Raw genomic sequence first — 18,892 nt, forward strand, 5'->3', positions numbered from 1 at the left:
AGACGGACGGAGGGTGAAATGGATGGATGTACTGTGGCTGACGCAGTGATTCTGAGGCTGTGCTTCATTACAGGCCAGTCTATTCATCTGCTAATTTATTCTGCAGGGACTTAGAAGAACAACCACATGATCTGAGGAGAGTGCTTGTCTTTTCCAACAGATACAATAACACCCGCTGTGCAGCGATCTGGTTTTTCTTGATTGGGTCTGAGTGTTCTCATTAACATTCAGAGTCTGCCACGGTCCAAAATGTCAGGCTATTGGGATCAGTGAAGCTTCGCTCCTTGACACCTGAGTATACTGACCGTGGCGACTCTGGCGAGCAGGGATCAGGCCGTGTGTTTGTCAGGAGAACAATTAAGGTTCTCTCGCAGCTCACAACTAATTAGTCCTCCTCTGTAGAGGCCTTGTCTCAGTGAGTCTCTGAGCCGAAGCTCACTGTGTTTATGAAATACTGGAAAGCAGTGGCATGCACAGACATTTAGAGGGGCATGAGGTGCTCAAGTGAAAAAAAGGGCACCTTGTGCAGTGCGTGGAACCGGCCGGTTGCCTTAATAGTGTGAGATTTATAGATTTGGGGCCCTAACTAATGTATTAGAAGCTTTTTTATCAAGAATTGACTGTTTCAGTGCAATGATAGTCAACGGCAGCGCGCTCATGAGTTTGGCCCAATCCATCCCAGAATGCACTCTGTTCCTACGCGGAAGGAGGAGTGAAATCGCCTCATGCGCTTTTGAGCAACTTAATGCAACTGGATGGGAGGAGAACTCGGATGTCATCTATATTCATATATACTCTAAGGTCCCGGCCCTCAGTCTGGGAGACAGTGGGTCGGTTCTAGACAGTGGGTCGGTTCTAGACAGTGGGTCGGTTCTAGACAGTGGGTCGGTGGTTCTAGACAGTGGGTCGGTTCTAGACAGTGGGTCGGTTCTAGACAGTGGGTCGGTTCTAGACAGTGGGTCGGTTCTAGACAGTGGGTCGGTTCTAGACAGTGGGTCAGTGGTTCTAGACAGTGGGTCAGTGGTTCTAGACAGTGGGTCGGTGGTTCTAGACAGTGGGTCGGTGGTTCTAGACGGTGGGTCGGTGGTTCTAGACAGTGGGTCGGTTCTAGACAGTGGGTCGGTGGTTCTAGACGGTGGGTCGGTGGTTCTAGACAGTGGGTCGGTTCTAGACAGTGGGTCGGTGGTTCTAGACGGTGGGTCGGTGGTTCTAGACAGTGGGTCGGTTCTAGACAGTGGGTCGGTTCTAGACAGTGGGTCAGTGGTTCTAGACAGTGGGTCGGTTCTAGGCAGTGGGTCGGTGGTTCTAGACAGTGGGTCGGTTCTAGACAGTGGGTCAGTGGTTCTAGACAGTGGGTCAGTGGTTCTAGACAGTGGGTCGGTGGTTCTAGACAGTGGGTCGGTGGTTCTAGACGGTGGGTCGGTGGTTCTAGACAGTGGGTCGGTTCTAGACAGTGGGTCGGTGGTTCTAGACAGTGGGTAGGGTTCTAGACAGTGGGTCGGTTCTAGACAGTGGGTCGGTGGTTCTAGACGGTGGGTCAGTGGTTCTAGACAGTGGGTCGGTTCTAGGCAGTGGGTCGGTGGTTCTAGACAGTGGGTCGGTGGTTCTAGACAGTGGGTCGGTGGTTCTAGACAGTGGGTCAGTGGTTCTAGACAGTGGGTCGGTTCTAGACAGTGGGTCGGTTCTAGACAGTGGGTCGGTTCTAGACAGTGGGTCGGTTCTAGACAGTGGGTCGGGTTCTAGACAGTGGGTCGGTTCTAGACAGTGGGTCGGTGGTTCTAGACAGTGGGTCAGTTCTAGACAGTGGGTCGGTTCTAGACAGTGGGTCGGTGGTTCTAGACAGTGGGTCGGTTCTAGACAGTGGGTCGGTGGTTCTAGACAGTGGGTCGGTTCTAGACAGTGGGTCGGTGGTTCTAGACAGTGGGTCGGTTCTAGACAGTGGGTCGGTGGTTCTAGACAGTGGGTCGGTGGTTCTAGACAGTGGGTCGGTTCTAGACAGTGGGTCGGTGGTTCTAGACAGTGGGTCAGTTCTAGACAGTGGGTCGGTGGTTCTAGACAGTGGGTCGGTGGTTCTAGACAGTGGGTCGGTGGTTCTAGACAGTGGGTCGGTGGTTCTAGACAGTGGGTCGGTGGTTCTAGACAGTGGGTCGGTTCTAGACAGTGGGTCGGTGTTTCTAGACAGTGGGTCGGTTCTAGACAGTGGGTCGGTGGTTCTAGACAGTGGGTTGGTGGTTCTAGACAGTGGGTCGGTTCTAGACAGTGGGTCGGTGGTTCTAGACAGTGGGTAGGGTTCTAGACGGTGGGTCGGTTCTAGACAGTGGGTCGGTGGTTCTAGACAGTGGGTCGGTGGTTCTGGACAGTGGGTCGGTGGTTCTGGACAGTGGGTCGGTTCTAGACAGTGGGTCGGTGGTTCTGGACAGTGGGTCGGTTCTAGACAGTGGGTCGGTGGTTCTAGACAGTGGGTCGGTTCTAGACAGTGGGTCGGTGGTTCTAGACAGTGGGTAGGGTTCTAGACGGTGGGTCGGTTCTAGACAGTGGGTCGGTGGTTCTAGACAGTGGGTCGGTGGTTCTAGACAGTGGGTCGGTGGTTCTGGACAGTGGGTCGGTGGTTCTGGACAGTGGGTAGGGTTCTAGACGGTGGGTCGGTTCTAGACAGTGGGTCGGTGGTTCTAGACAGTGGGTCGGGTTCTAGACAGTGGGTCGGTGGTTCTAGACAGTGGGTCGGTTCTAGACAGTGGGTCGGTGGTTCTAGACAGTGGGTCGGTTCTAGACAGTGGGTCGGTGGTTCTGGACAGTGGGTCGGTTCTAGACAGTGGGTCGGTTCTAGACAGTGGGTCGGTTCTAGACAGTGGGTTGGTGGTTCTAGACAGTGGGTCGGTTCTAGACAGTGGGTCGGTGGTTCTAGACAGTGGGTAGGGTTCTAGACGGTGGGTCGGTTCTAGACAGTGGGTCGGTGGTTCTAGACAGTGGGTCGGTGGTTCTGGACAGTGGGTCGGTTCTAGGCAGTGGGTCGGTGGTTCTAGACAGTGGGTCGGTGGTTCTAGACAGTGGGTCGGTGGTTCTAGACAGTGGGTCGGTGGTTCTAGACAGTGGGTCGGTGGTTCTGGACAGTGGGTCGGGTTCTAGACGTACCTGCAGCGGGAGGACCACCAGCGCCACACAGATGAGGATGACCACCAGGAGCTGTGAGGGCCAGATCTGAGGCGTGACGTCTCCGTAGCCCACGGTGGAGAAGGTCACGATGCAGAAGTACAGAGAGTTGAAGAGGGACAGGTTCTTGGGACCGGCCCGCTCCAGGTGCTGGATCCCACACGCCCTGCAGACAGAAAGCAGTCCATGGTCACAGTACCACAATGTAGAAATACTCACTTCTAAATGTCTGAAATCCAAAAGTCTAAAAACCTTGAGTAAAAGTAATGGCCTCAAACTATACTTAATATGTATACTTAAAAATGTGTCAATGTACAATGCTCTTCTGTTTTCAAATAGACAAAGTGGCGGTGGTGGCTATGAGTGGCCAGATGGCAACCGCAAGGTTGCCAGTTCCAACCCGGGCTCCCCCAGAGTTAGTGTCGAAGTGTCCTTGAGCAAGACTCTGAACCCCTAATTGCTCCCGATGTGCTGGTTGGTGCCTTGCATGGTTTCCGCCGCCATCGGTGTATGAATGTGTGGGCAAATGTAATGCACTATGAATCTATGCAGAGCGCCTTGGATAAAGGCATTATATACCCTATTGGCCTGAATATAAGACTATATTTCTCCAATGGAAATATCCTAAAAAACTATGTCATATGATAATCGGGGACTCAAGTCACAAGTACACTCCATCTTTAGCTAAAGTAATCCTTGAAACACCAAAAGGGGTTCCCGCCCCAAAACTACTACCCTGCCACTCTTCAATTATGTGTGATACAACTCTAGAAGCACTGTTCTCACTTGTCTCATGTTTGCATCAGAAAGAATCTGTTTTACCCTTCAGATTCCACTCGAAGAATTGGACGCCGGAATCCTTTTTTATTTATTTATTTTTACCGAGGACCAAAGGGCACCTGGATCGATAAGGCTTTGCCTTCTGATCACTGCAATTATTCAGGGTGACACCGATCGATTGAGCCGTCTGTTCTGGCTCACTGCTCGCGTTAATTCATTTTGTGTTTGTGGTGGTGAAGTTGGAATTAAAGAGGAACAGGAGGAGGTAATGAGACGGGCTGGCAAGATGAGTGCAGAAGCCAGAGGCCAAGCCATAGGGCTGTCACCGTTACACACTTAACAAATGTCAAGGAAATGTGGAATACCTAAGTTGTACATCATACATCATAAACCAAACCATGAGAAGCTGTTTTCTGTGACCTGTGACTTGTGTGGTCTGGAGGGGTCTTCTGATGTACCAAGAAATCACTGGCCTTTTTTTTTATTAAATGTTAAAATAAAAAATAGCAGCTATAAGCTTACAACGCCTCAGGAATGGACGCATTGTAAGCTTGTAGTTCTGTTATTTCTATATATCTTTTAAACATGAAAACGATTATGACAATTATGACAAAATAATTGCGATAATCGCAATTATTTGAGATAAGACGATGAGGTACAAACCACCCGGGATTACATAATTTATGATCAACGATATGCAATCTATTCAACGACATGCAATCTATTCAACGACATGCAATCTATTCAACGATATGCAATCTATAGTATCAGAGATTTATAAAAGAAAAAAAGGCTGGACATTTTCTTAACCACGTCAGCCCTATATATATATATATATATATTTCAGTATCATACGCCAAATAGATCTGCTATTTTTAAATAGCAATGCTTCCTGTGGTGAGTTCATACCAGCTTTCAACTGCTGCACAGCGCCACGAAGGAGACCAAGACAGTAGAATTCATGCTCAGATGAGATTAAAATACCTTACAGTACAGAATATTATAATAACTTACAGTACATAATATTTAAAATAGAACCGGGTCGCTTTGACGGGGAAACATCCATGGCTTAACCCGTTCAGGCCTGACGTTGACGTTTAAAATAATTTTCTGTATGGTGTAGTGGTGCTCAATATTTCATGTCAACGACCCCCAGAATGATCTGTATTTGGAACCCCCCCCCCCCCCCCCAGAAGCAAGGATATGAGTTAAATAAGCTTTGCTCAGAAAGAATATATATTCAAAGATTTGTGCCACGATTTATCAAAAGTAGCAGACCTACAAGCTCGTAGCGCGGCACTCAGTGCCACGCTATGAGCTTGTAGATCTGCTATTTTTCAATAGCTAAAGCATAACATAAAGAGTAAAACACCAACAGGGGTTCCCGCCCAAAATGGGTTAAGTGATTTGCATTTAAAACGTGTACATGAAAGACAAACACAGGGGGGGGGGGGGGGGGGACGACGCTTAGTTTGATATAATTGATATTTGATCAAAGGTTTTTATCTCTGCCTCAACATTAAACGCTTGTAAAAAACCACAAGTGTTTTCATTTCAATCTGACGAAGCGGTTCCACTTGGTTCCGTTTGTGCACTCCTTTGAGTTACAGGCGGTCCATTTGGACCGCCTGGCAGCCGCCGGATACCTTAGAGAAGGAGTGGAGTAAAAGGACTACTCACCCAGTGAACACCAGACACAGTAAAAGGACAACTCACCCAGTGAACACCAGACACAGTAAAAGGACAACTCACCCAGTGAACACCAGACACAGTAAAAGGACTACTCACCCAGTGAACACCAGACACAGTAAAAGGACAACTCACCCAGTGAACACCAGACACAGTAAAAGGACAACTCACCCAGTGAACACCAGACACAGTAAAAGGACTACTCACCCAGTGAACACCAGACACAGTAAAAGGACTACTCACCCAGTGAACACCAGACACAGTAAAAGGACTACTCACCCAGTGAACACCAGACACAGTAAAAGGACTACTCACCCAGTGAACACCAGACACAGTAAAAGGACTACTCACCCAGTGAACACCAGACACAGTAAAAGGACTACTCACCCAGTGAACACCAGACACAGTAAAAGGACTACTCACCCAGTGAACACCAGACACAGTAAAAGGACAACTCACCCAGTGAACACCAGACACAGTAAAAGGACTACTCACCCAGTGAACACCAGACACAGCAGGGTGCAGATGAGGATGAGCACCTGGTTGAACATGGCAGAGTGGTTCCTCTGGATGGCACGGTGGAGATCATTCTGGACACACAGGAGAATAATTAATGATGAATGAATTGCATTTTTAGATATAAAACTACCACTACCACGTAGGCCTGTTTTAGACTTTGTTGCATGACGATGTCATGCAAAAACACAATATCCCATCAACATTTTAGAACATTTTTGAGTGGTGCAACGGCACTCCATCTTTAAGCTAGTAGCCTAGCTTAATTCTCTCTCAATTGTTTTTCTGGATTTCAAACAGGTTTTGAAATGCATGCTAATAATGACCTGTTCAGTCATACAGGGTGAGCTGTGTTCCCCGTTCCAACCCCATGTTCAAGCTGTTATCCATGTGTGCTTTGGCCCCGGAAACCCTGCCATCTGTCCCCGTACCGACCAAGTCCTGACTGTAGCCATAGATTTTATTACGTCAGCGTGATTGTACCAATACCTGCATACCAGCTGGTGCACTTCTATGACTTTGATTGTTCACCTTCGGGAACCCCTTTTGGTGTTAGCATTATGTTATGCTTTAGCTATTGAAAAATAGCAGATCTACAAGCTCATAGCGCGCCACCAAGTGGCGCGCTACGAGCTTGTAGGTCTGCTATTTTTTGAAAAATCAAAGAATGACTGACATAGAAACATGGCTTTTTCAGAAAACTGTCAGGATGTAGAAGACATTTTTAGAATCTGATCTCAGGTCAGAATGGGCTAGTGTGCACTTCTATGTATCCATCGGCGTGCTCGTTCATGTTTGTATCCGGGGAAAGCTTATACTGTATGTTGTTGAACTGGGAAAGGCTCTATATCACCCCTAGCACTCCTACTGTACGTCCTTAATGTATCATATCACCATTTTGAGACGGCTCTGCAGAATGCAGATCATGTACACTTTGTACAGTATGTTGGTCCCATATTCATACATGTCACGTTACTTAAGGCCCAAAACCACACCAACGATTCGCCGTGCAACTCCTCGCAACCGTTTGGTTGCGAGTATAGTTGCATGCAACCGTTATCCCGAATCTACAATCACGTTGCAACGCGTTAGGCTTTAGATCGTCTGGCTTTTCAGATTTGTGGGATTAGTGAATTTGGGGGCCGTTGGCATGACAATGTTTGAGAACCACTGATTTATAGACAGACATACTGTTTGCTCGAACACAACTACTAATATCTATATCTATATAAATGTATATGCCTATACACCTATATATATATATATATATATATATATATATATATATATATATATATATATATTATATATATATATACCATGTATATAGAGCGTCGCAGTCCCGCCCCCTGTCATGACGACGCCAGGCCCAGGAAATGATTCCCAATGCATTTTTCCCATAGACATTTCAAAAAGTATTTATTTAAAGACGGTTACGTCGCGGACAAAGCCAACTCGAGTCGTGACAACTCATGACAACAAACACAATATTTTGGACCAAACAAATAATTACAAAGAAGAAAAAAAAAAAAAGTGTTTTAACCTGCCGTTTTTTCTTCTTTCTAATTCTTTGTTCGGCCCATTTTTTTTGTTTGTTGTCATGATTTGTCACGACAAGAGTTGGCTTTGTCCGAGGCTTAAAAGGTCTTTAAATAAATACTTTTTGAAAAGTCTATGAGGAAAATGAACGGAGAATCATTTCCTGGGCCCTGGTAGGGGGCGGGACTGCGACGTTTAGATAGATGCTAGGTTTGATGTTTATACCTGGTATGGTATTCTCCGTGTTGATTTGTTGTGCTTAATGGATTTCTATTCCTCGCGGTGGCTGACGCTAAAAGGGTTTCATCTGCGGATTCGGGTTCATGGAAACGCCCCCCAGCCACTGCGTTAGTTTTACTGAGGTTAGGGTTAGGTATAGTTTTACTGAGGTTAGGGTTAGGTTTAGGTATAGTTTTACTGAGGTTAAGGTTAGGGTTAGGTATAGTTTTACTGAGGTTAGGTTTAGGTGTAGGCTGTCAATCACAGCGACTGGCCAGTCACAGCGCACCATTTACTCAAACCCGCAGATGAAACCATATTCGCGTGGCTGACTAGGGTTCATGCAGTTTACTCTGATCTTGCACTACAGTATGTAAGTTTAGCAGCCCAGCCTACGCTGTGAGAGTATGTTGTGTACTCACGATCATGTTCTCCAGGGCACATTTGGCTAACCAGCAGTTTAGGAACACAGGGACGAATATGTGTCTCAGTGGAGCCCAGAAGATCTGGGGGGAAAAGAAGGAGAAAACAACATGATAAAGTCAACAGAAGAAGCAGGGATGAAACATGATCTCCTAAACATAAAACCCCCAGGACATGGAACCCTGTATATAGTAGCACATACACACAGGACATGGAACCCTGTATATAGTAGCACATACACACAGACATGTCCCGCTTCCATGGCCGGAAGAGCTTCTGTTTCTTGATGAATAATTGATATATGATACGATAGTGTGCATGTATAGCGGCGTGACTTGCTGTTGGGGTATTTGTCACATACTGTCACATACTGTGCGGTCATGTTGTGGCACACAGCCCTCATCTATGGGGCCTTTAGTCATGTTGTGGCACACAGCCCTCATCTATGGGGCCTTTAGTCATGTTGTGGCACACAGCCCTCATCTATGGGGCCTTTAGTCATGTTGTGGCACACAGCCCTCATCTATGGGGCCTTTAGTCATGTTGTGGCACACAGCCCTCATCTATGGGGCCTTTAGTCATGTTGTGGCACACAGCCCTCATCTATGGGGCCTTTAGTCATGTTGTGGCACACAGCCCTCATCTATGGGGCCTTTAGTCATGTTGTGGCACACAGCCCTCATCTATGGGGCCTTTAGTCATGTTGTGGCACACAGCCCTCATCTATGGGGCCTTTAGTCATGTTGTGGCACACAGCCCTCATCTATGGGGCCTTTAGTCATGTTGTGGCACACAGCCCTCATCTATGGGGCCTTTAGTCATGTTGTGGCACACAGCCCTCATCTATGGGCGATGATAGGGCCTTTAGCCCATTCTGAACGGGAACCCATTTTGGTGATATAGCATCATGTTATGCTTTAGCTATTGAAAAATAGCAGATCTACAAGCTCATAGCGCGCCACCGAGTGGCGCGCTACGAGCTTGTAGGTCTTCTATTTTTTTTTTATCGAAGAGCGACTGACATTTTTAGAATCTGATCTCAGGTCAGAATGGGTTAATCAGACCAGTGTGTTTCCAGTGGAAACCTCGTATGAATCTGATCTCAGGTCAGAATGGGTTAGTCATGCTGATTAATAATAATAATAATAATAATAATAATAAACTTTATTTATATAGCACCTTTCATACATAAATGTAGCTCAAAGTGCTTTACAGAGCAGAAAAAATAATAAAAACAAAAGCAAAACAAAACAGCATTAAAACAGACATGCAGTTTAAAACAATAGGACAATAGCGCAGTGTCAAATCAGGAGAAGGCAGTGGTACAAAGATAAGAACAGATAAAGCAGGGCAACGACATTAAAAAACGACAATAAAAAACAAGCAGTAATACAATACAGTGAGGACATGAACAAAAAAAATCACTTAAAAGCAATGTTGTAGAGGTGGGTCTTGAGCTGAGCTTTAAAAATGTCTACAGAGGCTGCCTGACGAATGTACAGTGGGAGCTTGTTCCATGCCGACGGCCCGTAGAAGCAAAAAGCTGCTTCCCCGTATTTTCTAGTTGCCACCTCTCTAGGCAAAGCGAGCAGGCCAGCAGTGGAAGACCTTAGTGGCCGGTTTGAGACATATTTATGCAGGCAGTCATGTAGGTAGGAGGGCGCGAGACCATTGAGAGCTTTATAGACAAGTAAAATAATTTTAAAATCAATCCTAAAAACAACCGGAAGCCAGTGCAGTGATGCCAAAACTGGAGTAATATGTTCTCTCATCTTAGTTCTAGTTAAAACTCTAGCTGCTGCATTTTGGATGATTGATGAAGGCAGTGCATTTTCATTTATTTTTTTAGAGAAGATAAGAGTTATTTTGTATACCCTGTCAAAGACTCTGTGTGATACTGAAAAAAGGAACGCTGAATGACAAATAGCCTCCTGTTCCCTGGGCCATGGTCACACAGTGGAAACCTTAATGGGCGTATTAAAATAGTTTTATAACCAGCCCCCATGGGGGCACTTTGTAAACAAAACAACAAAACACATTCTATACGCAATGTGAAATCAATGCGACTTTTTGCCTCCACTAATTTCATTGCTTTGCAGTAGGCTATACAACTAGATCGATCACGTAATTATACTCACCGTTATTATAAATGGCACTGTATTGATCATCTCCAGAATGAAAGACATCTGGAATATCTGCTCCCAAATGTTCCCCTGTACAGAGGAGGGGAAAAGACAACAGTAAAGTGGGAAGTCGTTAGAAACAGTTATAGACGAGATCAAACAAGTATTGTATCGGGCTGTTTATTCGTTTATTATTTATGAATTTAAAATAATTCATTAACCCATTCTGAACGGGCGCCCATTTTGGTGTTGGCATCATGTTATGCTTTAGCTATTGAAAAATAGCAGATCTACAAGCTCATATCGCGCCACCGAGTGGCGCGATACGAGCTTGTAGGTCTTCTATTTTTGAAAAATCGAAGAGCGACTGACATTTCTAGAATCTGATCTCAGGTCAGAATGGGTTAATCAGACCAGTGTGTGTCCAGTGGAAACCTCGTATGAATCTGATCTCAGGTCAGAATGGGTTAAAAAAAGAAGCGTAAAAACACATCACTAAGCGGAGGCAGGATAACAACTCTGTTATCATGCCCGTTTGAAGTGCAGCGAGCTGCGATGAGATGAGAGGAGGGAAATACATCTAAATCGACCACTTCTTTGTTTGAGATATACAAGGTGTTAGCACTGATCTCAGATCAGAGCTTCTATAGCCTATACTGAAGTTACAATAATGCTGCTGTATAAGTAATGGGGTGGTCAAAATCAATGCACGCGCGCAAGCTATATTTTCTAACCTAATTGTGTTCATTTATTTACAGCGTGTTCATCATGTATTCCCTGGCTTGTGTTGGCACTATAAGCACAGCAAGGGACACTTTTAACAAGCTTAACCACTGTTTGACTTATGAGCTAACTTTTTGCTTCCTGCATATGATTACATTTCTGCTGCATAATACATTATGCGCTCTATTATTGAACAAATATATGCATACTGTATTTATACACAGAGTACAGAAGATCAGGGACAACGTCGTCCAATACAGGCATGCTAGTCCGTGAATCTGAATAGATCGTCACATCATCCGCTAAATCAGAGGTTCTCACACTTTTACATTTCAATGACCCCATTGTTTGGTGTATGCATAACTTTAGGCCACAGATGTACAAATGGAATGAAATGGTAGCCTGGCTAATAAGCCAGACCGTATCAGCCGTAATTGCGGCGGATTACAGTCTGGAGAGGCTCAATTGTATACGCCCATTTCCTAAAGCTAAAAGCTAAAACATAACATAATGCTAACACCAAAATGGGTTCCCGCCCAAAATGTGTTATTCAAGTGGATTGTGATATGATATGAAATGTAAATGTAAATGCAATGGTTGTGGAACCATTCCAGGAACAAAGGAACCAGACATTATTTCGTTGAAAAACTCCATTGGCCAGATGAATATAAACAGATGCCATGCAGCATTTGTTGGTACAGATATCCTGTGTTATCATTTTGATACATTTTTATCCTCACAGGACGGAAAACTCTCCTCAAACCATCACCACTCAGACTGCAAGTGGTTTTCAAAGTGCCGTCCGGAGACCCCCAGGGGTCTATGATGGGGTTCCATGGGGGGTCCTCAGCTACATTTGTTTGATATAATAGGAAACCAAATGGACCCTCTCGAGCTAAACTGTTGACTCACACCATTTCCCAAAACTATCCGGGAGTAAAGTGGATGTCCCGTCTAGCTCTTCCTTTTCTCTAATGTAAATTAGTGAAAGCAAGCTGCTTAATTAGCAGAAAAGGAAAATTCAACAAATATATTTTAAAAGATTTTAAATCTGTATATTTTCATGAACAGGATGGACAGCTTTCTTTATCGGGCTTAGAAGGGGCGTATATAGTTTGAGACTCTCTATAGCATTTTTTTCAAAAATAGCAGACCTACAAGCTCGTAGCGCGCCACCGAGTGGCGCGCTATGAGCTTGTAGATCTGCTATTTTTCAATAGCTAACACCAAAATGGGTTCCCGTTCAGAATGGGATAATGCATACCAATATAAGTGGAGGTGCAGTCAGTGCTTGGAATGAAAAAGGCTTGAGGACTGTATGGAGTCATGGAGTCATGGTCCAAAACCCTCACCGTGACATGGAAGCAACAGACCAGAGAAACGTTCTTCCGTTTCTCCTGCAGTGTCAAGTGAAGCTTGTAGGTCGTTGTGTAAAGCTTGCATATACCCGATTTGTGTCAAAGGAGTGACATAAGTTATGCATTGTTCATGAGTTTCTCTGCATCAGCGGGCTGGTGAGAGCGTCAGGCTCTGCTCTGTTGATCTGTTATGGTGGACCCTTCCAGATATAGGCCTACATGGAATCTTCCACTTTCTTTTCACTCGTCTGTCATTCTCTTCACCTGTACTGTGAAATGAACCTGATAAAGCACCCACCCTCCCTCCCTGGCGGAACCTATTCATTCCTATGGATATGCCATTTTTCATACGACGATTGAAACGGAGTGCTGTGTTAATAGTAGTTGTAGTTCAAGGCCAGGCGTGGGAGTAGAGCCCAGGCTCATTCATACTCCCTCCAACCACACCGTGGCGTGAGGGTTCATCTACTGCATGTGGTCTATTTAAGTAGACTGATGTTCGCTGACATGCTCACCATCTCTCACTGCTGCCACCATGACAGCTCATCAGCTACACCGGGGACCAGGAAATGGTTCCAGTGGTGGAGAGTAACTAAGTACATTTACTCAAGAACAATTTTACGGTACTTTTACTTTACTTGTAGCCTTGCCGAGCCATGAGGCCCATAGGGGCAGGAGCGGCTATATTTTGCGTGTCTTAAGTACCAGGTCTTATTCCCTAACTTGAGTAAACTAAAGACCTGGAGGCGTGATCAATGCTCTTTGGCCACTCAGAATAGCCACATGGCATTGATCACGCCTCCAGGTCTTTAGTTTACTCAAGTTAGGGAATAAGACCTGGTACTTAAGACACGCAAAATACAGCCATTAATCTCCTGTTTCTGTAGCGTGAGGCAGCTTGATGTACAAGTACACCACCTGGACATGACGCTAGTATGTCGCAGGGATTTACCCCCAATCCAACCCTTGATGCTGAGTGTCAAGCAGGGAGGCACTGGGTCCCATTTTTACAGTCTTTGGTATGACCCGGCCGGGGATCGAACCCTGACCTCCCAGTCTCAGGGCGAACACTCTAACCACAAGGCCACATGAGCTTCACTTGAGTATGTCCATTTTTCCATACTAGTTTTTGAGGGGCACTATGCACTGTGTGGCTTTTGAAGTCATATGGCAGCCAAGTCTATGGGATTTTTAATGCTTGTTCAGAGCACAAGTCTATGGACTTTGTTGTGTCTTTGTGAATGTTTGTTCAGGGCACTAAATGACGACGTAAGACATCATGTGGCCGAAATAAATACAGTGGGCAGCCCCCTCACTTCACACAAGTGTGATCTCTACTCCACTACAGTGATTTGAAAACTTGATTTTAAATATAGCCGTTCTACAAGTTCACATGTTGAATAACAGCCTTTTACTGTAACACAGTATTTCTACAGTATATTATGGTAGGCTATTAAACAATTATGGGGCAGGAACCCCTTTTGGTGTTTCAAGCATTATGTTATACTTTAGCTATTGAAAAATAGCAGATCTACAAGCTCATAGCGCGGCACCGAGTGCCGCGCTACGAGCTTGTAGGTCTGCTATTTTTGAAAAATCGTGAAAATGTGTCACAAATCTTTGAATATATATTCTTTCAGAGCCAACGTTTTTAACTCAAATCTTTGCTTCTGGGGGATCCCTGGAACAACATATTTTCAGATGGGGGTCGGTGGCCAATTACATATAATTTTTGGGGTCCTTGACATGAAATACCACTGATACAGAAACATGAGTTTTTCAGAAAAAGTCAGGCCTAAATGGGTTCATTCTTTTTACTTGCGTAAAAACACTTCTTCCGGTCTCCTTACCTTGTAGCAGAGATATGTGATCAGCATGGTCTCCAGGAAGCTGATTAAGGCCACTGTCACCTGAGGAGGCAGAGAGGAGGAGAAGAGATTATAACACCACGACTCACAGCCTCTGTGGAGCCTCGGCCGCCCGCTCTACAAACGGCTCTACAACTCGCTGAATCGCTTTCTCTCTTGGTGTTCAACTCTGAGATCCATTTTTCCCACTGGCCGTTTTTATAGTTTTCTATTGAGTATAGGGATTATCCCCACACTGTTTCAGTGTGAGTGTCACAGTCTGAGTGGGAGTGTGTGTGTGTGTGTGTGTGTGTGTGTGTGTGTGTGTGTGTGTGTGTGTGTGTGTGTGTGTGTGTGTGTGTGTGTGTGTGTGTGTGTGTGTGTGTGTGTGTCTGAACCACCTGCATTCAGACCAGTGTGTGTCCAGTGGAAACCTCGTATGAATCTGATCTCAGGTCAGTCTCTCTGCAATCCTTGCCAGATTGTCTTGTGACCTTCCAAGCACCCAAGCCATATTCAAGCCTTGTTTTACTGACCTCTGTTTTGCTTCTCCTAGACCACGTTTTTTTTGCCAAGCCCTTGCCGGTACTTCTGCCCTCGCTGACTGCCTTTGGATTTTGACCTTTGCATTCTACTGTTTTGAGTTTTTGCCTGCCTCTTGCCTGTTTAGAAGTTTTTGGATTAAAACCCGTTTTCAGTTACATTTTGTGTCTGCATCCTGAGTCCTTTCCACGTGTGCCTGACAGTGAGACCACAAAAGAGAAATGTACGTGTGTCCTCTCCCCGGGACCCAAACGTATACGATAATAAGTGTGTGGAAATCCCTTTGGACCAAAATACTGTACTGTACACTGTGCTGTTTGCATTTTTCTTTTTGTCTAATAAAATATTCAATCAATCAATCAATCAAATTTGAATTAACACTCCGGAGCTTACGGTTTCTTGAAAGGGCACGTATGTGTGAAGGGGAGTTGCCAACGCATGCATATTGCATACACTTTGAAGAATTCTCTAAAATGTCCAAACGAGCTTGTTTTTGTTTTTGTCACGATCCGTGACATGTGTTGGTTTTCATGTTTTCCAGTTATGGTTTGTGTTTTACTTTTCTGTTGTGTTCCTCTGATTTATATATTACTTATATGAAGTATTGTGTTCTTGTTTTCCTAGTTCCTGTTTGAGTTTTGCTTTACCCTTGTGTGCTTTTATTTTGTAGAATTGTTCATAATGTTTCCTGTCTGTCTTGTTACCGTTTGCCTCCCTTGTCAACCTGTGCTGTGATTAGCCTAGTGTTTCCACCTTGTCCTGTTTGTTCCCCAGCCTATCACAGTGTTTCCACCTTGTCCTGTTTGTTCCCCAGCCTATCACAGTGTTGTTCACCTGTGCCCTTGTGTATTTATACCCCCCCTGATCCCAGTGTTTCCTTGCTAGTTCATTGTGGAATGTTGCGCGTGTCTTGTCTTGACACCTTTTGTGCTTCCAGTGTTTTTGTTTGTATTCTATAGTTCTTTTGAGTTATTAAACCTTTTGAAATGACCTGCTCTGCCTCTGCCTCCTCCTGCATTTGGGTCCTACAAACTCTCCTGACTTGAACCGTGACAGTTTTAAGCTTTAAAGCTATATATATATTGGTTATTGTGCTTGTTGTGAACGGTTACGGATGTTGTCTTGTGATTGGCAGGGCCGGATTTACCCGCCCAAGGGCCCCCGGGCTAGACAAAATTGCAGGGCCCCCCTGCGCTGTGCGGTGCATTTTGGTCACGCGGCCGGAAAACAATTGGCGTATTTTGTTCACGAGCGGCGCGCTACGAGTCTGCTATTTTTGAAAAATAGAAGAACGACTGACATAGAAACATGTCAGGATGTAGAAGAACATTTTGTAGAATCTGATCTCAGGTCAGAATGGGTTCATTTCCTCTCACCTGTATCGCCCATACTGGAACCCGTCTGTTAACCCAAAAGATCAACTCCCTGTCAAGACAGAAGGCAAAACAGGTGCAACTGATTAAACATTTGTCTCGTTTCATAGCTCATATACATACGCCATATTAATTGCTACAGGGATAACCAAATTCACGAGACATTCGGGCACGTTGACATCATCTTACCAGTTGATTGTGTCGTTGTCTTTGGGTTCTAAACTCCTTGTGCTGTTTTGACAGTTTGGACTGTGAAGGAAAACGGGAGGAAAAGTGTGAAAGATCTGCCTCCATTCATGTGTCTATGAGTGTGAACGAGTGTGCCTGCAGGCACGCACGCACGCAGGCACGCAGCGAGCCTAGAAAACATGCCCCGTGGGGAAATGGTCCAGTCAGTTTACTGCCATAAAGGAACAGCCTGCTGCGTCTTTTAGAGCCGCCAGCACGGTGCATGATATAACAACCATCTCTGTATGAATTCCACACCGCTCTCCACTGAGAGACGAGGACCGGCCATTTATGCTACAGTATACTTGGAGCGAGATAAGACACAAACACAATAATTGCATCCTGATATGGAGGGTATATGCGCCCACTGAGTGGCAATAAACTATACATTCTGGCCTTGACAGCCCATTCATCCAAACAGAACAGTCCTGTCTGATTGCATTAAACAATGTTAAACTCACCAACATCAAAGTCCTGCATGATTGCATTAAACAATGTTAAACTCACCATTGCAGCTGTACGAAAAGCTTGAATTATCCTCTTTCTATCTGCAAAGTCTTTGTTTCATAAAAATCCACCATAGAAACGTTATGAGCTACTTTCTGTCAAGAAATGCCCTGCATTTGATTATTTTTCAGAGTGTCAGAGTTTGTACGTGCTTGTTTTCAATAACACAACATTTTGCTGCCTCCTGCATTATGTGACATTTAGAAACAGGTGGTACGGCAGGACGGTTGAGTGATTTACAACGAGCGCTTCCAAACTCCAACACTCCATGCTGCTCAATGTTTTGCCACTCAGTCTAGATGAGGGGGGCGTGTCCTGATGGGAAAATCATGCATGTGCATACTCTCTATTGATAACAAACTGCAAATATTATCAGATGATGCTAGAGGTGGATAGACACGAATGGTTTTTTATACGACTCAGTTATAAGTGCATGCTACAGAAGGGCTGTAATATGTTTAGTGTCACCATTATTTGCATTATTGCCACAGCAATATGAGCAATATTTCATTGTCATTTGACTAAAATGCCCAAATGCAAAGCTGGCACGGGCGCATCTGGAACGATGAACAGTAGACCTTTTGCACAGCAGACCATGTTAGCAGGTTTTATCAATGACTCAAATGGAAACTAAATGAAAACTAAGCTATGACGACTAAAAGTAAGACTAAATATATCGACTATATTTCCTCAATAAATAAAAACTGGACTAAAATGTTTGCGAGGGTCTATAGTGGACAAGAGATCCAGTGTAAGTAAGACACAAGTCATTTTACACTTTGTTGCATGCTGAAAATAGCAGATGTGCCGCGCTGCGACACATTGTGAGCTTGTAGGTCAAGTGTACAATCAACCTGCATTACGACGGCAACAAGGCCTGCCAAAATGTATTTTGGTCGACTAGATCAACTGTAGATTGAGTCGACTAAAGTCTTATGATATTTAGTCGACTAAAACTAGACTAAACACTAAAAACATTCCAGGTGACTGGAAGACTAAGACTAGTTTCATTCCAAAGACTATACACTAAAATAGACAAAAACAACAGTACAGGTGCATTGTGGGTGTCAGGGTAAAACAACAGTACAGGTGCATTGTGGGTGTCAGGGCGGCGAGCGAGCGTCTCTCACCATCCCACTTCTTCGGGGTTGTCCAGCCACACTCTCATCACGTAGAGGAAACACGTCAGCAGCTTCAGGGAGAAGTTGAACAGGCGGATTCTCAGACCTGAGGAGCAGAGAACACACACCACACGACCAGGGGTCACCAGGGGTCATCACCATGACCACGACCCATGACAGCCAGACAACGTGTCAGTCATCGTGGAATAAAGAAATCGCGATATATCCCTGAATTGATTTATTTTCTTTTCACTATATAGTTTGGGTCCAGGGTTATAAAATAATCTTTTCAGGCGGGTGTCCGTACCGCCTTAACCCATTTTGGGGGCGGGAACCCCTTTTGGTGTCAGCATTATGTTATAATATAGCTATTGAAAAATAGCAGATCTACAAGCGGCGCGCTACGAGCTTGTAGGTCTGCTATTTTTGGAAAAATCTAAGAACGACTGACATAGAAACATAGCTTTTATAGAAAACTGTCGGGATGTAGAAGACATTTTATAGAATCTGATCTCAGGTCAGAATGGGTTAAAATGGACACCACCAGGCAAAAGAGAACCTGGGAGGCCTATAAGACCACCTGGCAGCTGGAACAGATGAACCTGTCCTGGGAAGGAGAGGAGCGACATGCTGCCAGAGATCGGATGCAATGGAGAGCGCTCATTGAAGCCTCACGTCCCATAGGGGGCGCAGAGGAGTAAGTAAGTAAGTCCGTACCACAACTACATTCATTTCTGGGTCCTTGACATGAGA

At 45.0% G+C, this 18,892-nt stretch overlaps 1 protein-coding gene across 1 annotated transcript in view; it reads right to left on the reverse strand.

Annotated features, from left to right (window-relative positions):
* The window catches only part of kcnt1b (potassium sodium-activated channel subfamily T member 1b), a gene marked incomplete at both ends in the record, with an annotated part of 159,410 nt that overhangs the window by 50,610 nt on the left and 89,908 nt on the right, over positions 1 to 18,892 (reverse strand). Inside the window, 8 exons of the mRNA XM_083783435.1 lie at positions 3,133 to 3,316; positions 6,115 to 6,209; positions 8,316 to 8,399; positions 10,455 to 10,529; positions 14,371 to 14,430; positions 16,287 to 16,335; positions 16,473 to 16,532; positions 18,149 to 18,245. Of these exons, the coding sequence (XP_083639561.1) occupies positions 3,133 to 3,316; positions 6,115 to 6,209; positions 8,316 to 8,399; positions 10,455 to 10,529; positions 14,371 to 14,430; positions 16,287 to 16,335; positions 16,473 to 16,532; positions 18,149 to 18,245 (704 nt within the window). The remainder of the gene's footprint in view (positions 1 to 3,132; positions 3,317 to 6,114; positions 6,210 to 8,315; positions 8,400 to 10,454; positions 10,530 to 14,370; positions 14,431 to 16,286; positions 16,336 to 16,472; positions 16,533 to 18,148; positions 18,246 to 18,892) is intronic.

Source organism: Protomyctophum parallelum, assembly GCF_964188405.1.
Source record: "Protomyctophum parallelum genome assembly, chromosome: 15".
NCBI classification, from domain to species: domain Eukaryota; kingdom Metazoa; phylum Chordata; class Actinopteri; order Myctophiformes; family Myctophidae; genus Protomyctophum; species Protomyctophum parallelum.